The 20,041-nt window shown below is 39.6% G+C and overlaps 1 protein-coding gene across 1 annotated transcript in view; it reads left to right on the forward strand.

The window, feature by feature from the left end:
- The window catches only part of Ranbp9 (RAN binding protein 9), a gene marked incomplete at its 5' end in the record, with an annotated part of 80,176 nt that continues 60,135 nt past the window's right edge, over positions 1–20,041 (forward strand). The window contains 2 exon segments of the mRNA XM_005398797.2: positions 1–221; positions 15,089–15,200. Of these exon segments, the coding sequence (XP_005398854.2) occupies positions 1–221; positions 15,089–15,200 (333 nt within the window).

Below are 20,041 nucleotides of genomic sequence, written 5' to 3' on the forward strand. Positions count from 1 at the left end.
CCCCGCCACCCCGGCCCTGGCGGCTGGTAGCAGCGCCGCGGCCCCCTTCCCACACGGGGACTCGGCCCTCAACGAGCAGGAGAAGGAGCTGCAGCGGCGGCTGAGGCGCCTCTATCCGGCCGTGGACGAGCAGGAGACGCCGCTGCCGCGGTCGTGGAGCCCGAAGGACAAGTTCAGCTACATCGGTCTATCTCAGAACAACCTGCGGGTGCACTACAAAGGTACGGGGCACGGTCCCAACCCCCGACCTCCGAGGCGATTGTGCGTGCGTCCCGCCGCCCCGAGTGGGCGCCGCGGTCCGGAGGAAGGTCCGGGGGTGCGGGGCGAGGTTCTCAGGAGAGGACGGCGAGTTCGATGCCCCCAGGTGGGAAGGAGCTGGGAATCCTGGGCCGGCCGGGAGGACACCTTGAGGGAATCCGGGGTGACGGGACGCGACTCGCTTTCTGATTGCCCTGTAAGATAAATCTTGGGGCTTGGGTGGAGGAATCTATGGACTGGAGTTGGGTTACATTGTTCTCCAGGTGGTGGGTCAGGCGTTCTCCTCTTACGTGTGTGTGGGGGGGTACGATTCTGAGATACGATTTCTAATTAAGGGAGAGCAGGGATCCATAGCGGGAGGAGTAATCAGTGGAGGATTTTGGCCAAAATTAGGCCAGAGATTGTCTAGGGGGACAAAAGGACAGGGGCCCAAGTTTCATAGCAGTGTATCTTACCAAAAGCAGCGGTACGCGTCTTAGGGGAGCAGAAACCTACTCCTCCAGGTTGAAATAAATGCCCTATATTTCCGGGTTGGTTTTATATGAAGTCTGGTTGAAAATAAGGATTTTTTTAAAAGTTGCCTAGTCTTTTTAAAATTGACTTGTATTTACACCTGCAATTAAAAACATTAGGCTTATGTTTGTTTACCCCCACCTGCCTACCTCCCCTAGGTCAAAACAAAGCTTTAAGTAAATCAGTTCTGTATAAAATTATAAATCGTAATAGCGATTTTTGAAATGTAGCTCAGATTAATGTCATGCGTCAAGTTTACTTGTGTGGAAGGGAAAAAAATTCAGGGTGTCAGTTAGTCTGGAAGCAAATCGGTGTTTTAGGCCCCAAATCTAAAGCAGGAGCTTTTGCATTCTAAGCAGCCTCATTTTGATTGGCTACAAAGGGAGGGTCTTGCTCAGATCCTAGTGGCCTGTATGTAGAAGGTATAAACAGCCTTGTGGTTACATTCTTAAAAGGACTGAAATTTGAGAAGAACCTTGATAAATAAGTTAGGGTTTAATCGGAGTGGAGAATGGCAATAGAAATCTACCAGATGATTTGGCTGCAAAGAATCACGCGCAAAAATAGGCCTTGTTGAACATTCCTCCTTTTTATCTTTGCTATAGGTCCAAAGGAGCGCTTTCAGTTTAGAATGCTCCTTCATCTAAATGGATGCAAATTTCGAAATAGCGGATCTTTGCTTTTTTCTTGTTAGGACATTTTGTTAATTCCTTGTAATTTATTTTTAAATTTGGGTGAACAGTGCTGTGAGGAAGTGTTTACTTCTGATACGGCTACAGAATGTTTTTGTTGGACTTGACAAATTTAAATTTGTGGTTGATGGTATTATTGGCTTATAAAATTAGAACCAGTGTATGTGGAAGATTATTAAACAAAGCCTCCTACTAGCTTGCAGTGGTCCTGCAGTCATTTGTGATTGTAGGTATGTTACAAGGCCACAGTTTCTTCCTGAGTGCCGGTTGATTTGAGCTCGATGGTGGAATTTCCATGTTATCTAAGGCCCGTTTTTACAGTTTATTTAGAACTGGGGCATGCCTTAGTTCTACTAACTTCTTTTACATAAAATTAATGATTCGGGTCAGAGAAAAGTGCATGTTTAAGTGCAGTTGGTTGGAGTTTAGAATATTTATGACCCTGCCGTCTCAATTAGTCTTCCTCTTGGCCTTTTTACTACTTTCTGTTGTGTAATCCTGAGATTCTCTTTCTGGAAATACTGTATCACTCTGTTATAAACTATTACTTCTAGAAGAACAGATTTTGTTGTCCTTATTTTTTCTCTCTGTTTTTAATCTCCCCTTTGTCTCTCCCTTACCTCTTGTCAGTCCCTTTACCACCTCCTCCTCCTCCTCTTGTCTTACTATTTTAGTGTCTCTGTGTGTTTTCTGTTGCCATTAGTTTTCTTTGTGTCTTCTGAGTGGACCCCACCAGATGTACTGGGTAACTGACTCAGGAATAAAGGGGCAGTGTCATAGGTGATGGATAATAAAACTTTGAAATCATAAAGTAAGAGTGGATTTTTATTTAACCTGTCATTGCTGCATTGACTTTAGCTAGCATTATAAGATACTTTTTGAAATCATTAAAATAACTACTCATAATATTTTTGTGAATTACAGAATTTCAAAAGATTGACCATAGTTATTTTTCAGAGCGATCCTTTTCCATACCTTTGAAATAGAAGGATCATAGTTTCTTCTGTTTTGATCATAGTTTCTTCTGTACTTGTTATTCTTCTAAATTAGAATAGCTGCTTTTAAAAATAGAATTGTTCCTTGAATGATTTCGAGGGATTAATGTTAAACAGTGCCAGGTATACACATACAGTTCATTGGATTGCAGAGGAGTAGCAACATATGTACAAAATAGTGAGCTTTAAAATTTTTTAAAAGGCATTTACTTAGCAGTCAGATACCAACTATTGAAACAGCTGGGGTTGGTCACTCTTACTTAGTAATTCTTGTGAGTAAAAAGTACATAAGTGACAGGTTTGCACTTAGTTATAATACTTTCATTCTACTTTAAAGCTTTTAATGAATATGACAGTGGATTCATCTAGCCCAGATGTTTCAATTGCAGTTTGCATTTTTTATTTTTGAGGTTACTTACACTTTGGATACTTTACAGAGCATTTTGATACACACTAGTGGATCTGGACAGGGTTGTGAGTTGTTATTTTAGATTTGAGAGAGTGGGAGCACCTAGATGTTAGATCTTTCCTAGTCACAAGTAAGCCAGGACTGGAAACTTAATTTTCACCGACTCCAGATGTAGTGCTCTTTCCAGTACACTGTGTTACTGTCTCTTTCAGTTTTCATGTCCTGATTAGCTCAAATAGATGTTCACATCAGGAATTTTTGGAAAAATACTTGAGTTTTTTGTAGAGTTTTCTGTTTTGTTTTTTTGGGTTTTTTTGAGACAGGGTCTTGCAATGTAGTTTGGGCTGGGCTTGAACTCACTATGTAGCCCAGGCTGGCCTTGAACTTGCAGTGATCCCCCTGTCTCAGTCTCCCAAGTCCTGGGATCACAGGAGTGCCACCATGCCCTGCTTAGGAGTATTTGAGATTGAAAGTACTTCCTCTGAAGGGAAAAAAAAAGTAACTGGAACACTTAACACTACAGAAAGTTACATTGACTTTGATGATTTAAGGTAGCTGGGGAAAAATGCCAGATAAATGAAATTTGAGAATGACAGGTAGCGAAGTAACGAATTGCACTTTTTAATTGAAGCATTAACAATATCTAACCTGGTTGAATTTTGGTGTGCCTAACTCCCTTCCCCTTTTGCATCCCAGGTCTTTAACATTTTCTAAATATAATTGTTATTAAATTTCTTCAGATTGAACAAATACTATAGCAAATACTTGATTGTCTGCAAGTGTAAATGCCTGTTCCTAAAATCCAGAAATTTAATAACTAAACTGAGCTTTTCTTAGGGACCCCTTTGCCAGAATTTTGGGAAATTAGCTTTGAAAGTGCCAGGTGTAATTAAGTGAATTTAATAATCATACTAGAAAAGTGGACGGGAGTGATACTTGGTGGAGCAGTTGCTATGGGGCACATAGTTCCTTAGAGCAGTGGGGATGTACAGCATGTCTCACCCACCGTTCACTCATTTGTTCAGCAGACTCGGTGTTTGCTTTGTGCCAGGTTCTAGGCAGTCAGAGGTGAGTGTGGTACTGGCCTTAACTCATGGAGGCCAGACAACATCAAATGGAGTAGAAAGGGAAGAGTTATAAAGAGCCCTGTAGAAGACAGGAGGAGTATCTCCCCCAGGCCAGCAGTGGAAGGGGTGAAGGAGATGGGTCAGGGACACTTTTGGGAGGACTTGAGGCTACTGGGCAGTCTTAAAAGATGCCAAAGCAGAGGCGTAAAGGAGGGAGTTCTTGGGTGTGTTTGGATCTACTAGCAATTTGGGGCTCTTGGAATTGAGTGTAGCCTGTGTTAGAAATAGCTGGGGAAGAACGTGAGCGGCCTTACAGAATGTTTTCGTGATCTGTAGGGAATGAGGACTCACCCAAGGATTTTAAGTAGGAAGTGACGAGCCATATTTTCATTTTTGTCAGATTGCACAGCTGATGGCATGATAGATTCAAGGGGTACAAGACAGGAAAGAGCAGACTCCTTGAGAAGACTGTTGTATTAGATTGTGTTAGAAGTAAGGACTTGCTCTTGGTCAGGTGCAGGGGAAGGGAAGCACAGGTGTATTGTGGGCTGTTAAAGGTGACCTTGAGAGTATGTGAGGGACAGTGGGGAGAGAGAAGGATGAGGTTTAGTTTCTAGTTGCTTGAGGTTCCTATAGTGAACCATGAATAAAATAATTATTTTGGAGAGGTCAGTACTGTATTATAGTATATTGGAGCTAAGTAAAGGTGGGAATCTTCATGCTGTGCTCTGACTGTAAACCAGAGAAAGACAGAGACAAATCTTACAGGAGGACAGAACAGTTCTGGAGTTTGAGGGGCTTCTCTGCTCTCACCAGCTGGAATTCATGACTTTTCACTCTATTCTGTAGCTGAGGTGACACTTGACTAGAGTTGCAAGTTTTTGGTTTTCTTTTCTTTTCCTTACTGACTGGCTTGTATTGTCCTTCCCATTTAAAATTCCTGTGAAATTTATCGTATCGGCCTAGTTAATTGCTATCATTCTCACTTGGTCAGAGCACTTCTTCATATGCCATTAATTGGTGGCCTTCAGATCAGATGCTGACCTGCATTGAGCCAGCAGTAGGGGTGTGCAGTAGTTACACAGTACAAACTACTCACCTGGCATGAGGGTAATCTGGCCCAGCTTCATTCATTAGGGACAGTGTGTGGGGCGAGCCCCTCCAGGAAGGGTTGGCAGGTACTTGGAATTTCCCTGCAGCTTGAGTGAGCTCTGCGTTATGGCTGGTTGAAGGTCTCGGTAGTAGTTGCAACTGAGAATGTGTAAGCGAGCTTGTAGGGCGAGGAAAGGAGCAGTCAGTCAAAGGTGAAACCCTGAGCTCCAGTGCCATTGAAAGACTAGATGGAGCCCAAGACGTAGTCGTTGAGAGGAACGCAGGTGGTAAGGAGAGTGGTGACCCAGATGGGTAGAAGAAGTAAGGAGGGGACTTTAACAGGTTTAATGCAGTGGATGTCGGCAGTTCACTGGATTTGGAAACCTTAGGGAGAGCAGTTTGAAGTGAGTGACGGGGGCAAAAAGAGTAAACAGAAGGAACAAGCTAGAGAGGATAGTGTGCATGGGTCACTCATGAGAGATAAAGATGAAGAAGAGATTAGGTAGTACCCAGAGATTGGAGGTTAAGGTAAGCCTCCTCTTTAATGGCTGATCGCACAGTTATAGTTTAGCTAGGGATTAGCTTCTAATGTCACCATATGAGGTGAAAATCTCACATAATCAAAATTATCCTTAAAATCCCTTTGTACCTTTGCATGTGGTCTCAGCACTTGGGAGACCAAGGCAGGAGGATCACCATGGGTTCGAGGCCAGCCTGAACTACTTAGTGAGACCCTGTCTCACAAAGAAACAAACAAAAACCCCCAATGTTCCTTTGGATTTGATACAGTTAGATCTGTTCAATACAGGTGCATCACTTCTAAGTCTTGTTTTAGTTTAGCTGTGGGTAGAACACATACATTACATAAGTTAAATAAGAGTGTATTGGTCCAAGGTGTGTATTCCAATAAACACACTGCATACAAAATTGTTACATTTCAAAAAAAGTAGAGATTAGCCGTACCTGTTTTTATTGCCTTAAAGTTAAAAAAAGTTAATTATATTCCCCCTCAAATCTAGTACATTGTTGACAGTGATTCACAGCATAGAGGTAAATAATTTGTGAAGGGTGTGTACATTTTTGGGATATCATGCTTTTAAAGATTGAGGGGAAGGAGAAATTAAAGAGCAAGAAGATGAAAATACAAAGTTGAGTGAGGACTGAACAGGAAGGGCTTGGAGGGAGGAAAGTGTTTCCAGAGCACAGGACGGTTAGTCTTGGAGAGGAGAGTACATTCTATTCCTCTGATAAAAGTGGAAGAGGTGAAAACCTGCTGTGGAAATAGACCACTTTGTAATGGTGTGGCAAGTTGAGTATGACCACCTCTAATGGCCTTCCAAATTTTCCTTTCCTTTTTTTTTTTTTTTGTTTTTTTGAGACAGGGTCTTGCTATGCAGTTCAGGCTGGCCTTGAGCTCATTTTGTAGCCAAGGCTGTTCTCGAGCTCACAATGATCCTCCTGCCTCAGCCTCCCGAGTGCTGGGATTACAGGTGTGTGGCACCACACCACGCATGGTCTAAATGATATGTTCTTTTTTTTTTTTTTTGGTTTGCTTTTTTTCCGGTACCGGGAATTGAACTCATGACCTTGCACTTGCCAGGCAGGCGCTGTGCCGCTGAGCGAAATCCCCAGCCCCCTCTTCTGTATTTTCTTAACAAACTAGGTTCTCTGAATTTGAGTAGAGGACTTCAAGTGAATGGTGAAAATGTGGACTAGCCATTGAAAGGAATAGGGAACAAGTCGACTGAAGAGTTCTGAAAGCATTGTTGATAGCCCTGGGAGAGGCCAGGGGACATCATCAATTCATAGTGATGGTTATTTGCCAGATGGTTAGACTTTATTCAGTACAGGTCTGCTGTCTAGTGTAGGGCTATTGAAAATTGGTTATAATATTAATGAAAGACCATGTTTCTGTGGTCTGGGGTGATGAAAGGATAGGCACATGAAGGAAATCAAGGGTATTTGATTGCTTTTCCAGTGATTCCTACATAGCCAATCCTGGAAGAGACAGTCACAAGAAAAGATTTGGGGAGTTGGAATTCCAGTGATGTTGAGGAAGTGTAGAAGTGAAGTCTTCAGAAAGCCTAGAAAATAGGAAGGTATGTCTGAGAGGATACGGACATTGCTGCTATAATGCCATAGGTGAATTGTTGAGAAAACCATGACTTCCTCACATTTGTGTGCTAAAACTAATAGGACTTCAGGAAAAAAAAAGCTCGGGCGGCAGCCATGGAAAGCCTATGGAATTTAACCATTGACTGGAGCGCTACAAAAGCTACAGCCCTAAGAAACAAGCCCAGTTAATTTCCACAGGCATTTGTGAGCAGTACCAAAGGTGGCTGATTCTTTGCAGCTTTAGACCCTTGGTCTTGGGCTTCTTTCTTTGAGATGAAAGTACTTGGTGTTTAATTGAAATGACAAATCTCATTCAGGGTTTAGCCATTTTCACTAGTGTTTTGTAAACAAAGAGGAAATGACATCTATTAGAATGGCTGAAACCGAAAAACAATCTGACAGTGCCAGTTGCTGTTGGGGGTGCAGAACAACCGGAACTCACATTCATTGCTGTGGGAATGCAGAGCGGTAGAGCGAGCCACTGTGGAAAGTGGTTTGGCGGTTCCAGACAGAGCTAAATACACTTTTACTGTATGATCCAGTAATTGTGCTCCAAACTGTTTATCCAGCTGATAGGAGACTTATGCCCATAGAAAATCTTGCTTGTGCATTATCATTATTTGTGGTGGAGTTTGGGAGTGAACCCAGGGTCTTGAGCATACTAGACAGGCACTCTACCACTAAACTACATCACCAGCTCTGCATATAAATGTTTGCAGCAACTTTATTTGTAATCACAAGTAACTGGATGCAACCAAGATCTCCTTCAGGAATTGCTGAATGGATAAACAAATGGGTATATTCATCCAGTGGGATATTATCAGTGATAAAAGGAAATGAGCTGTCAAGTCACACAAAAATATATATGGGTCTTAAATGCATATTGCTAAGTAAAAGAAACCGTTTGAAAGGCTAGATAATCTGTGATTTCAATTATATAACATCCTGAAAAGCAAAACTATAGAGACAGAAGAAAAATGAGTAGTTGTCAGTGGTCTGGGGAGAGGAGAAGAAGATAAAGAAATAGGGAGAGGAGATATTTTTAGGGTATTCTGTATGATACTGTGATTATAATATATGTTTATGTGTGATATATAATTATGACATGAAATTATGGTTGTATGACACTATCTCTGTCAAACCTATAGAAATTTACAGCACAAAGAGTGAACTTTAATGTATACAAATTTTAAAACGTCATTTAGGAGTTAGGCAAAATCCCTGGATAGAATATAGCGTGACAAAACAATTAACTGTACTATAGATGTATGAGATAGCCTCAGGGAAGAGGGGAAAGGGTGCTGACCTAAGTAACTTTGGAAATTAGTGGAATCTAAAACTAGAGGCAAAGCAAACTGCATATTCCAAAAGCTCAGGGCTCTAGCAGATGCAAGTTGCATTCCATGGCAGTATGGGCTTTCAGTTTTGATCCTGCTGTGCAGATGTTCCCTGTTTAAAGACCAGGGCATGTTCTGTGACTAGGTTGCTAAATGAACGGGTCACTAAATAAGGGATTGCATAAAGTAAGTACAATATTCAGAACAAAGAAATGATCAGAGGAAATCCAGCTTGATGACTTTGCTCTTATTTGCGTAACTCTTACATGCAGTAATGCCGTTAATATAACAGCACATAAAACTCCAATACTGTGCTGTACAGTACAATCAGCAAAGATTACAGTGCTGGATAAACAAGGTGTAGTGTACCAAAAAAGACATTGAGGCTGTATAAATAAGTTGTAGAGAATTATACAAAACAAAAGACAGGTTGTGAGTCCAAGCGGTGGAGCAGTGAAGCAGTGGGTCATAGTCCATACAGCTATTAACCAGGTAGGTCCTTACACAGGGAATGCCTGCACACATCTGCTGAACTGAACAGTTAAATAAATGAATGTACAGATGGTGGCAGCTAGGTTTTTCACTGTTGCAGAGAAGCAAGAGGAAGTTAGAATTGTCACCAGATGGGGTCTGAGGCAGTGCCCTACACGGCAGATAGGGACCTCAATTCACCTCACCCAGGGATTGGGTTGTAGGTTTGCGGACTTGCTCACAGAAGGACGGTTTCCGGGACCGTCAGTGAGAGGCATAGACAGCTTTATTAGGTACAGTTAAAGAAGGATACACTCATAGAGCACAGGGAGAGCCCTCAAGAGTGTGAGTGTATCTGGGTGTACTGAGGATTGAGCACAAGCCTTCATACAGGCTTCCTTCAGGGTTACCTTCTCAACCCTTTTATTTTGAGACAGGGTCTTGCTAAATAGCCCAGGCTGGGGTTAAGCTTGGTGCCTCAGCCTCCCAGAGTGCTAGGATTATGGGCAAGCACCACCACCCCTAGCTGAGGTTGAGGTTTTTTTATGTGGTCTTGGAGGTACCTTTTAGATGGGTGACCTAGGATGTGTATTTCTACTGTCTTGTCAGATTATCCCTTTAGTGGGCTATGTTAGAATACGAGCCATTTGCATGTGTTTGAAATTTGGAGTTGTGCTTGGCACTTAATAGGCTGCTGCCTTCAGGATGGAAGCTTGTGGGAGGAAAAGTGTAGGCTCAATTTATAGGTTAAGTGCAGGGGCCCAATTTACAGGCTTGTCTCCTTTGTACCTATCTTTATTCATAATGACCCATGTGATAATGATTAGCATTCAGGACATCTGCATGAACTCACATTTAGCTTAACATAGATACAAATGATTAAATAGAAATGTAGATGTGTGTATATGCACATACATATCCTTGCTCTTGGTATTTCTTGGAAAAGCCTAGAAGCAGTGACACCGTAGGAACACACATAGTACCCAGACCTTGGGTTCTAGTACCCTTGTTTCAGTAAAAGCAAGCGGGGCTCCTTGGAGAAATGGCTGATGTGAAGATTAATCTATGAAATAGAAAAGATGAGCCTTCAGCATCTTTCAGTGCCAGAAAGTAACAAAAACAAAAAATACATAATGAGGTTATGTCCAAAAGACAGGAGAGCCAAATTTAAAAGTTGCTAATAGACAAAGCCAGGGTGGTTTCAGAGATAAAATGTAGAATTGAATTATAACCCAAAGATAAAATTAATATTCAGGAGTTTTATGAATCCATACTAATATCAAAGAGGAGCTACCCTAGCACCTTTTAATCTGTACTGCTTTCAGTTTAGCCTGCATGGCTTAACATAGTGGTGAATTTAGCAGTTCTGGCGTGCACTTCTGTAGTAATCCTAGTTTTTTTTCTTTTTTTTTTTTTACGTATTGCCCTGTATATATTGCTGAGGTTTTCTTCTTAATTCATTAAAGTACTGAGATGAACCAAATGACTTCTTTTTTATGTATGCTAGCACAGTTCTCATTTAGCCAGTGCATTTGAGCTAATTTGTATTCAAGACATGTGGTGTAGCAGAAGAGACCTTGTTAAAGTGTAGTATTAATTTCTGAGGTAGAATAGTTTCAGGTGATGTCAGAATCCATGTGGACCTAGAAAGAAATGATTGAAACTGAGGTGGATGTCTGTGCAAGCCCAGAAATGAGAAGAAACTGTAAAATAATCAGAAGTGTAAGTGATCAGTGTGTTGGTATTGTATGGAAGAGATTTGTGTAACCATGAGTGCATGTAAAAAGGAGGTTAGACGAGGTCTAAGAAGTTAGAGAAAGCGTATGTAAGGAAAAAAGCTTGAGCTAAGTAAAAGATCCGAAGGGTGAGGAGGACCTAACCTGGGCAGAGAAGAAAGAGAAGAGCTTTCCATTCACAGGAAGTAGAACTAGCACAAGCCTGTAGAGACTGGCCAGTCAGTCAGTGTGAAGACTGAGAAAGACCTGAATGTGGCTGGAGCAGAAGAGGTGGGGGAATGTGCAGGGAGAAGAAGGTGAGGTAAAAGTTTTCAGGAAGTCTTTTCCAAAGCCAAAGAGGATTTTTTGGAAGGAATTTTAGGTGTATCGGAGCAGGGTGGTGCGAGGATGGCGGGTTTGCATTTGAAGAAAGACACTGGCTGGCTCCAAGTTGGAGAGAGGGTGGGAGTGGGGGTGGAGTGGGCTCCATTCAAACTCCATTTTAGGGGCAGGGGATATATCTCAGTGACACAAGCACCTGCCTGGCAAGTGCAAGGTCCTGATTTTGATTCCCAGTACCTCCCCCCCAAAAACCCAAAACAAAACAACAAAAGAATAATCTCCATTTTAGTTTTTTAAGTGGGAGTTAGCAGATTGTTTGAATAAAAAGGGGTAATTTTGCTAGAGTTAGACTTTTTTTTTGGTGCTGGGAATTGAACTCAGGACCTTTCATTTGTCAGGCAGGTGCTTGTGCTGCTGAGCTATATCCCTGGCTAGACTTAGATTTTTGAAGCAGTATATTTATTTTCTTCTAAAGGCATATAGAAAACACTTAGCATTGAAGATTTCGTGGTTATAAAGTTTAAACTCTGGTACTGTGAGCTTTTCCTTTTTTTAAGACTATAGAATATAAAGTAGTAATAATCTTCCAGCTGATGTGCATTGTTAGAAATAGGCCTTGTGCTTCTAGTCTTATCTTGTTCTTAATAGTCTCATCTGAGAAATACCGAGACCTTTTAATTTTACATCTGAACTTGTCTTTTAAATTTTAATCGAAAAATGAAAAAACAAATCTTTTAAATTTTTACATTTATAGGACTTTTCTACAATGTCTTGGTAAAGCATATAAATAGAAAGGGTCCATGAAAATTTAAGCTTGTGTAATACTTCATAGTTTTTTTTTGCATAATGTGAAAATGTATTTGATTTTAATTCATGAATGCATCATTCTATCAACTTGAGCAAGTTATATAATCTTGGAAAGTTATATAATCTCTGAAAAGTTTCTTAATTTTGAGAGCTTATTTGTAGGTTTTAGCAGGGCAGGGGAGCAGTTATGCTTACACCCTTGACCGAGGAAAGAGCCTCATCTATGAGGGTGGTCACCCTCTTCAGGAGGGACCATGTGGAGTGGTGGGGGAGGGAGGGGACAGCCACCTCACCAGCCAGGTTACCCTCACATTCTTAATTTTGAAAAATGAGGCTGTATAATACTTATTTCGCTAATGTTGAATGAGAAAAATCCATAAAAAAGCACCTAATGGTCTGAGAGATTATTTATTTTCAAGTAGATTTCTTTTCTTTTACCAGAGCAGTAGCAAGTATAGGAAATGGCAGATAAATGCAAAGCGATCTCAGAGTATTCCATCCAAATCCTTCAAGTGGATTCAGAGCTCACACTGGATTGGGCTTCTTGAATTTAAATCCCAGCACAAATCTTTGGTTTGGAATCTCACTGAACAGTATAACCTTGGGCAAGCTTCTTTATCTTAAGCTCCTCAGTTATGAAATGACAATAAACAGTACCTGCCTCATGGGATTATCTAGAATATTAGATGATTTATAATCATAATGATTGCTTTTAGAACAGCGCCTTTCATGTAGTATTAAGTATATGTTAACTATTTTTCATTAAGTATATCTTGAGATTACCTTAGTCCAGAAGTTTTGGGGAGGCCAGTGCACGAGCGCGCGCGCGCGCGCACACACACACACACACACACACACAAACACACACAATCAAAAAGAAATACTGAAACCTACTTGACTTAGTACTTGGTTGGATTCTACTTAGTTAAACTTTTGTTTGGATTTACTCAGAACTAATTCTTAAATATACATTTAGTTTGCTTGACTTTTTCCCAGTAACCTAATTACTTGAACATATTTTCACTGCAAAAGATGTTTCACTGAAACCATGATTCATTAAATGTCTGTTTATTGAAATGTGACTATTCTACATGTTTGTACTGCTGTTTATTTCGCTTGCTGTGTAGCTCAGGGTAAATCTATTGCATACATATGTTAAAGCAGGTTTTTTTATTTGGAGGGGTGCCGTATGTTGCAGCTTCTTTTCTCTTTCTAGCTAAGTTTATTGATGTCCTTTGATTATCTGGCTGAGAACATTTTTCTGCCTGTAACAAAAGTTTCATGGCAGAGAAGAGAATGATGGTGTTTCTGTAGTTTCTTTTGGGCTATATGAACACTTACTGATTTGCATTGCCAGTGTAAACTTAACTGTTTAATGATAGGTTGTGCTCTGATAATTTGGTAAAGTGAATGTAAGGGAAGATATGATCTCATTTGTGTTGTGATGGTTATTGTGTATCTTTTTATTTATTTATTTATTTATTTATTTTAATTTTATTTTAAAGAATAAAAGAAGGATAACATAATAATAGGGGGGACTTAGCAAATTACAGACAAAATGGTAGGAAATTATCAATGGTTGTTTTACATATTATTATCTACAAAATAGTTTCTCAGGAAAACAAATAGACAAATAGTGAGTTACAGACAAAAGAGGTAGGAGATTATCAAGAGTTGTTGTACTATACTTTGGTATCTTCAAAGTGGCTTCTAAAGAAAATAAATAGAGCTATAGGTTATTGTGTATCTTAAGGTATAATTTTTGACTTAAAAAAAGATAGTTTTTAAACAGTTAAGGCAAATTTCAGAAGTCTGCTGCCCATGAAGGTAATTTTATAGCATGATTGACGGATTAATGATAAATTGGTATTGAATGAAGCGTATCTAACTAGAATACCTGAATATTGTTTGTCATAGACCTTTTGAGGATGATGGAGATTTGTCTCACCCTAAGTTCTTTCTGACATGGTACTTTAGCTTCTGTTTTCTTCAGTCTTATGGACATACTTTCTCTTGCTCATTTGATTTTGTTGATATGCTAGCTTTCAGAAAGGTAATTCATATCTTGGGCAAGGCTTAAGGGAGCTGATTGTGAGTGAAGGAAGCTTTCTGGGATTATAATTGAGTAATAACTAGTTTAAAGAATTTAGAAATCATTATCTAACAGATTTCCTAAAATGTCAGAAATGGCAGGAAGTTAGTTCCTTTCTTCTATTAAAAAGAAAAAAAACAATATCATGATATGTTTCTTAATAGGTTTGGGCTTTTCTTTTCTCTTTTTTTGGTGGGGGGTGGGGTTTGCTGAGGGTTGAACCCAGGGCCTCACACTAGGCAAGGGCTTTACCGCACTCCTAGTCCTAGCCCTTTTTAAAGATTTTATTCTGAGATAGGGTCTCGCTAAGTTCCTCAAGCTAGACTTGAGCTCACAGTCAACCTCCTGTAGCTGGAATTAACAGACATGTGCTATCATGTCCAGCTAATAGGTTGTTATTGATCAAAGAATTTTTATGAATCCACTTTTCTGTAGAATCAGTGGTATCTCATAGAACAAAATTATAAATTCTTAAGAACTGTTTTTTAGATTCAGTCCAGTTTAAAATTTCACTTAGTATGCTATGATACAGATATCTCTGGTTTTATTTATTTATTTATTTTTTTGGTTTTTCTCCAGTACCGGGAACCGAACTCACGACCTTGCGCTTGCCAGGCAGGCGCTTTTGCCGCTGAGCTAAATCCTCAGCCCTGATATCTCTGGTTTTAAAAGTAGGTCATTTTTCAAGAATAGGGATTTTATAAATTACATGAAAATTTAGATCTGATAAACCAAAGGTCCTTTGCTCATGTTTCTCATATCTGGCCCTTTTTTGCCTTAAAGATATAGTCTATCCTACCATACTTTTAATTCTCCTGAAAGGCTATTATGTTCAGGGTGTTGAGATTCTTTGTTTTTGTTTTTCTTCCAGTACCCGGGAATCAAACTCACGACCTTGTGCTTGCCAGGCAGGCTCTGTGCTGCTGAGCTAAATCCCCAGCCCTGGGTGTTGAGATTCTGAAACGTTTCTAAAACTAGCAATGGGGTGAAGAATTCTGTGGCTCAGTGGGGCTATTTTGCTTATTGGATTGAGGTGATGAATAGTGGATTGAGTCTTCAATTACCTGTGTTATTGGGAGCAGAAATTAAATCATTCTAGAAACTTGATTTGTTCCTCACTTGTTTGTTAAGATTCTCATTTGAATATCTCGTTTGATTATTTTTCTTCCTATTTCACACGCAGGTCATGGTAAAACCCCAAAAGATGCAGCGTCAGTTCGTGCCACGCATCCGATACCAGCAGCATGTGGGATTTACTATTTTGAAGTAAAAATTGTCAGTAAGGGAAGAGATGGGTAAGTGTAAGTTTTAGTGGAAAAAAATCATTTGCTTTTTTCGGGTAATTAATTTTGTTTTGATTTATAATGTTTTGATTCCATTATGATGTAATTAGAAAATTAGAATCTTGGGAATTTTGTTATGTGGGAAAGTGGAATTTGAATACGCTAGTAGAGCAGATTAGATCTGATTTTGCTTAAATGCTAGTTGAAGCTAAAGCCTGAGTTCCCTTTTTTGTTATGTTTATTATTAAAACACAGTTGGGATTAAACAATAGAAGGACAGTGATTCATTTTCCGTGACTTTTCTTACACTGCCTGTTTTCTGAATTCTGAGAAGTGAAATCTTCTGAAAGCTAGTTAACCAAAGCCTAGATGGCTTGTAGGTATTTTTACAGGGGGCTGGGGTTGGAATTTTAGGTTTTGCTTGGGAAATGTTTATTTGTGCGCCATTGATTAGAAGAGATCCCAGGGGTTAGGATGTGGTTTAGAAGTTTACAGATGAAGGGGAGGAGGATGTGTAGCTCAGTCACAGAGCACTTGCCTATTGTGCTTGATGCCCTGGGGTCAGTCCCCAGCGGTGAAAAGAAGAAAAAAATTTAAGAAAGAAATAAAGGTTCCATGTTGAAGAATTTCTAATTCCTTCCTGGCCTTCACCTGTAAGGTACTATTCACCCTTCTCTGGGCACACATGTTGGCTCATGTTTGTAGTTCTGTATGCATGTCCTTCCTCCTCATATTTACTTTTTTTGCCTCTCTTTCCGTTTGCCAGGCTAAGAATCCTGTTTTGTTTTGTTTTGTTTTGTTTTGAGACAGGGTCTCGCTGTGTAGTTCAGGCTGGCCTTGAACTTATGTAGCCCAGATCCTTCTGCCTCAGTCTTCCAGTCCTGGGATTATAGGGGTGCACCACCATACCTGGCTCTTAAGAATTGATTTTCAAGTTTAGGGGTTCCTTTTTGTGATACCCTCTCTTCCTCAGAATAACGTTGTGTGGTTTTTATGACATTTTAAGTAGACTAATTACAACATTAATATTGTTTTTGTTGTCTACTTGCTGGTATATGACTGTACAAATTCAGTGGTAGGGATTGTTGTACATTTTTGTAACTCTAGTGCTTAATTTATAGCTAGTTTTCAATGAATGAATATGTGAACTGAAAAGGAGCCGTGTCTATCCTATATATTCTTGAAGAAGACATTTCTTTGGTCAGATTTTATTTCTCTCATAAACTTAAGTAAGTTCGAGGCCAACCCAGTGTGCTCGAAGGGAAGAACAATACGTTTATGAAGAAGAAACAACTCATACTGCGAATTTTGGCCAAGCAGTGTTTTTCTGGAGACGTACTGCAGTATATAACAAAGGATATAACAATTCTTCCTTAAATTCCCAGCATCTTTATAAAGAATGGACCAGAATGAGCAGCTGTTAATCACCTTTTCTTTGTATTGATGTATGTCCGTTTGCGAGTTCATTATGCTTGATTTAAAATTGAATTTTCTTTTAAATAGTATGTTTATCCAAGAGTAGGACAGATCTTAATTTTTCAGAAAAATTGTTATCAACAACAGGTTTGCTTGTGAGATGGCAAGAATTGAGTTGAATTGCCTTTTTTAGAAGAATGAAAAAACCAGAAAATGGATATTATATAGTATGCACTTGAAAAGACTGTTCTGTGACACATTATTTCTAAGTCGTCTTACGGACAATTAGGAATAGAACTGTGATAGGTCTTACTTGTATTTCTTTATTACCTACAAGATAAAGTTTGAATGAGGTTTGTTTCATTGGATGAAAGAAGTCAGGTGTGGGTGTGCCTTCTTGTAATCCCAGTACTCTGAGAGCCTGATGCAGGAGAATCTCAAAGTTGAGGGCAGCCTTGGCAGTTTAGCCACTTAGCAAGACCCTGTTTTAAAAAAATTAAGAAAGGGGTTTGGGGTATAGCTCAATGTGAAGGTCCTGGGTTCAATCCCCAGTACTGCCCCCTGCCAACACTTTCTGCATTAGATTTTCATTTAAACTAAGCATATTTTCTGTGTGTATTCAGCAAAATCAGCTTAATTAATCAGCCTGTCAAAAATTCTCTTAATTTAAAAATAAATTTCTAAAAATTTCTAACAGAAAATTAAATCAGCTTATGTATGTGGCTATGGGAGATATATTTAAGGATGTGTATCACCTGTTATTGTCAGTGATCAGTGCTTAGTGGATGAGTTTCTGAAAAGATTTGTTTCTTACAAGTGCACTTTGAGTTCAGGAGTTTCATTCAGGTTTTAAATTATGCATACTAATAGAAGCAGTGAAGACAGTTAATTCTAAAAGTGAGAGAATAAATTTTTTATTTGAAAATTTTTAGAATTATAATTCATTACAAGCATATTTTTAAACTCTTCAAACAAAATATTGATGCCACTCTGACAGTGATTCAGGAAGAACTGGCATGTAACTGAGTCTTTTCTGTTCTATTCCTTAATTATTCTCCTGATGGAAATGTACTCTTTCAGAGTGTTCTTTCTGTGTTTCTTCACTTTCTAGATTAATTAGGGGGGGTGCACAGGAAAAGAGACCTCTTTTCCCACCTTCCTTTAAATTAAAGACTACAAAAGCTCCTTCTAGTTTCAGTTGATTGTAAGCAGCAAAGGGAACCTCACAGGTAAAAAGTGGGAACAAAGAGAAAGCACTGAATTTATTAATTTAACAAATATTTGTTGAACACATTGTATTGTCAGCATTTGACTGGAAGAAAAATTACTTCATGTCTGGCATGTTCACAGTATAGTTTCTAGTACGGGACCTGACATTTATTAGAAATTCAGTAAATACATTGAGTGATATCAAATTTAGTATTTGGAAGCTAGGGGGCAGGGAGCAGGCATATCCAAATAACTCTAGATTAAGACATTGTATACTAAATGCTTTAAAATTGAGACCATATATAGAAGAACTGAAGAGAGAGCAATAAACAGATTTATAAAGGAAGTGCTATTTTGATAGGCCTTATAAAATGAATACAAATTTGAGAGGCTTTGTTGAGAAGAATATTTAGGACTGAGATAAATGACCGGAATAGTGTCATGGGCAGAGTGGAGCTATGTGCTTTGGCAGAGGTGTGCAGTTCAGTGTTACTGGATTGGAGGCATTATAAGGAAGGGTTTCTAGAGGTAAGAATGGAATTAGTGCTAGAGATCCTTGGTGATAGTCCTAAGGCAGAATATTGTAGGTAGTGCGGAGCTTTGAGTCTTGAGGAGGGAATTGATCGACTGTCTGCATTAGACGGTACTGAGTGGGGACTCGGGATGCAGTGTGGAATGGCAGTGTGAAAGGTGACTGGAGAGAGTAGGGGCTGGGGTGTGAGTTAGGTTTTAAGGCTATTGCCTGGGGATGGGTCATGATTCAAACAAAAACAGGAGGCGATTTTATTTGTTGATTACCTTTTATGTTCCAGTTATTGTGATAAGACTTGGGATTGAAAATGGTGGAGGCAGGGCTGCAGACGTGGCTGAAACAGTGTCTGTACCGTCGTGAAGAAGGGAAAGGAACATGTAAATAAATAATGAAATTGCATATAAGATGTATAGTAATAGACATGAACAAACTAGACAAATGGTATGGGGAAAGAAGCGACCAAATCTGTTAGAAGGTGGGTTGGTAACCCGGGAAGGCTTCATAGCAAGCACGCGTACAGTAGAACAGAAGAGGAGTAGTTCGATTGAAGTCTCAGGCTTTCCTGTCCTTCAGTGTCCATTGACCTTCCTTAGCCTAGTTTCTTGGTTATCCTTAACTGAGATAATAGGTAACTTGAAAGAAAAATACCTGTTGTAAAAACTGATGGGTTACTTTTGTTGAATAATGTGGCAGAGATTTCAGTCTTGGCTGTGCCACTCACTAGTTCTGTGATTTGGTTCTTTTAGACAAATTCCAAGTCTCATTTATAAAAGAAAATAATAATGCCACTCTCATAGGGCTGAATATAAATCATAACGCACCTACCTTGAGGGCCTGCTGTACGCTGAACTCAGGATCCTGGATGCTGCTGTGTGGTTCACAACACACTTGTGGTCCCTGCTGCTGCTGCTGGGAGCCACAGCATGAGGGTTGTATGAGGAGTGTGTGTGTAAATGATCATGGAGGGACTTTTAATGTTAACAGCTTTTACTTTTTATCTTGCAGGTACTGATAGTAAGCAAGGAAATAATGTTGCTGGTTTTACATTTTAGATAGGCTGCTTTTGAGATTATTATGGAAAATGGATGTGAGACAGATGCCAAGACCAGTTGGGCTAGTGAGGGTTAAATCTGTATAATGGAGTTAGTGAGGTTATTAATGAACTACAGTCATGCATCGCTTAATGAAATGACTGAGATACTGAGAAATGGGTTGTTAGGTAATTTTGTCATTGTATAAACATCCTGGAGTGTACTTGGACAAACTGAGTTAGCTATGACATCACTAGGCAATATACGTTATAAATGTTGTCTGTTGTTGACCTGCAATGTTGTTATGTGGTGCATGACTGTATGTAAGACATTAAACCTACATAACTGTCATAAGCTTAGGACATTAAAACTTGATTAGGAAGTAGAATTGGCAGGAACAGCTGATGAGAGAGAGTTCAGGATGATTCGCAGGTTTCTGGCTTAGATGATTTCATAGAGAATGATGCGACTAAACAGAGGAGAAAATATGGAGGTAAAGCTGAAGACGATGTGCAATATTTGACTCACACTGGGATGTTCAGATGATTAATAGCAAGGTGTTGACCAAAATATGTAAATGGGACTTAGCAGAGAGAGCAGAGCTAAAGGTGGATTTTGGACCCACCAGAATATAAGCTTTTGAAGTCATTGATTAGAATTGTAGT

Source organism: Chinchilla lanigera, unplaced genomic scaffold (assembly GCF_000276665.1).
Source record: "Chinchilla lanigera isolate Chin_1 unplaced genomic scaffold, ChiLan1.0 scaffold00064, whole genome shotgun sequence".
NCBI classification, from domain to species: Eukaryota; Metazoa; Chordata; class Mammalia; order Rodentia; family Chinchillidae; genus Chinchilla; species Chinchilla lanigera.